Raw genomic sequence first — 2415 nt, 5'->3', positions numbered from 1 at the left:
CATAATCCACATGAACAAAATACCTTTGGGGGTCCTAGTTACTCTTAAGAGTGTAAATCACTTCCAAAGCCAAATAGTTTGAGAACTGCTGTGGTGAAACTCTCTCTAGGGTCTATCCCCACAAGTTGGGCTCCATGCAGGCTCAGGATCACAATTCTGGCCTCTGAAGCTGACTCCCACACGCCTCTGTTGACATTGCAGAACTTATCTCATGCTCAGCCCAGTTCACAGTCCTGACACTGATGGCCAACACTTTCTACCTCCCTGAATGGTGAGTCCTTATCAGAAAGGGATATGCACTTTGTGTAGAGGTAGACCTGGGAGGGATTGAGAATGGGTAAGCAGAGGAGTAGAAGACTGTGTAGATGAGGCAGGGGTCTCTTGTTATTGTCTCTTTCTCCTTATTGGCCTCTAGGGTCCTTTCAAGGATTTGTTACTCTCAACACTGTCTCTCTGTGACTTTCTTTGATTCCTAGCAAAACAGCAAAGACACCCAATCAGGACAAATATATTTACATATTTATTTATGGTGAATTAGAGAGGCAGAAGCATCATAAGCTTTGGATTAGGTTCAGAGTCCAGGGGATAGTGACTTTTATTAGGGTTTGTTGAGATTATTAGGGAAGAAATACGAGCAAAAGAACTCATTGCCTTCACCAGAGAGTAGAGTGATACAGTAGAGGATTCTGACAAATTTTCCATTGATTGAAAGTTTTCTTGTATTAAATTTTTAACCTTGTTTGCTGCAGGGAAAAATAATAAAGTTGCAAATCCCACAGAGGCATATTTGGGCAAGTTCTGTTTTCTCGTAATCATCTCATATAACCAGAGGCAGCATGGTAGAGGAGGCAGTAGCTGGGTGAGGGGCTGGAAAGAGTAGTTGATTCCAGTAGGAAAATCCATTAGACTATGATAATATCTTTCTTGAGTGTGAAGACATGTAGTGTCTTCCAGGTTGCGTGGTGTTCCCAGTTGTTAGCCATAGAGGGATGGAGGTGTGCAGGGGTGCAGCATCTTTGGTTGCAGGCCAGGAAGGGGGGCTTCAGAGATTTCTTAAGGATTCACTTCTGCTTTGGTGGGCACTCCTGCTGGCATGGGGGATGCTGCACAGGTGGACACTTCTGTTGACTAGGGGGTTGGGGGCAGGGTTCTGGGATCTTGGGAGGGCAGGGCTCAGGAACCTGGGGAGGGGACTGGCACTTCTGCTGTTTGGAGGGTGGGGGACAAGGTGTAGGCACCAGGACCTGGGGAGGAGGTTGAGGGGGGACTTTACACTGTTGCTGCTGCTGATAGGACATTTTGCCTAGGTTGAAGATGAACTGAAAAAAAAGAAAGCACTTAGAATGAGACATCAGTGACATAAATTATTTACAAAAATATCACAAGGGAGAATGCCCTCACTCACCACCCCTTCTTTAATACTGATGATATGTTCCTACAGCACTCACTCCTGAGACCACTCACCCTACAGGAACCCCCATGGACTTTACACCTGCCAGAAAAGTGTGTTTCCATTGGGACTGGCCCACAGATAGCCAGAATCTGCTCCATTTGCCCCTCCTAGGAGGCTGGTGCGTGGACTGTGCTCTGTTCTTTAAAGGGAACATTTTTATACTGCATGGAGTTAGAGGGAAGAGAAGTTTGTAAAATATCCAGAGGGTGAGTCTTTATAAAAGGTAAAGTGATTTCAGAGTAGTTTGAGGAAAGTAAGATTGGGGTCAGCAGGGCACTGGTTAAATGTATTCCAAACTGCTGATGTAGATATGGAGGGAGATGGATTATAATTCCCCTGCCATGAAACACTTCTTTTCTTTGTGATTGTGCTCTTTATTCCTAACGCATTTCTTCTCCTTACTCAGTCCTTTTTGACAACTTCCCTAAATCTTTGGGATCATTTGTACTGCTTTTGACCACTGCTTTTTCAAGGACAATTAGTGTCCCTGGTCATGGCCCATGATTTTATTTTTTATTTTTTAATGCCAGAAAGTGTGGATGTGTGCATGAGAGAGAGAGAGATACTGAGAGTGAGAGACAGACCAAAAGAAAACCCCTCAGCAGAGCTTGGTTATGATATAATCTATTTTCCTCCAATTCTCTTTCTTGTCAGGCTACTAGGCATGTGCACACACTTGGTATGTTTTTTAAGCCAGTAGCGGTAGGACTCAAACCCTGGCTGGCCAGGTGGTATCTGGTTTTCTTCGCTTAGTCTTTAACACTGTGCTAGAGAGCTGGTCCTTCATGCCCATCTTAAGTCTTAGAATCTAGCAGCATATCTGAGTCAGTGGGAAATCTTAGCCAAGCATCCAACTGACATGCTCAACTAGATGTCTCACCAAAGGCTGACCTGTGTCCCAAAGTTTAACCATCAAAAAAGAGAAATATTTGAAATGAAGTACAAGAAAAACAGAGACCGGG

At 44.3% G+C, this 2415-nt stretch overlaps 1 protein-coding gene across 1 annotated transcript; it reads right to left on the bottom strand.

Annotated features, from left to right (window-relative positions):
• Positions 1 to 1061: 1061 nt before the first annotated feature.
• LOC114009892 (small proline-rich protein 2D) lies at positions 1062 to 1298 on the bottom strand. Its single transcript, XM_027776298.1, has one exon. It carries the CDS (start codon positions 1296 to 1298, stop codon positions 1062 to 1064), a length of 237 nt encoding a protein of 78 aa, XP_027632099.1.
• Positions 1299 to 2415: the final 1117 nt, after the last annotated feature.

This window comes from Tupaia chinensis, unplaced genomic scaffold (genome assembly GCF_000334495.1).
Source record: "Tupaia chinensis unplaced genomic scaffold, TupChi_1.0 Scaffold000659_1, whole genome shotgun sequence".
Taxonomy (NCBI): Eukaryota; Metazoa; Chordata; class Mammalia; order Scandentia; family Tupaiidae; genus Tupaia; species Tupaia belangeri.
The sequence above is the reverse complement of the archived record's forward strand: the minus strand, read 5'-3'. Positions and strand labels throughout refer to the sequence as shown.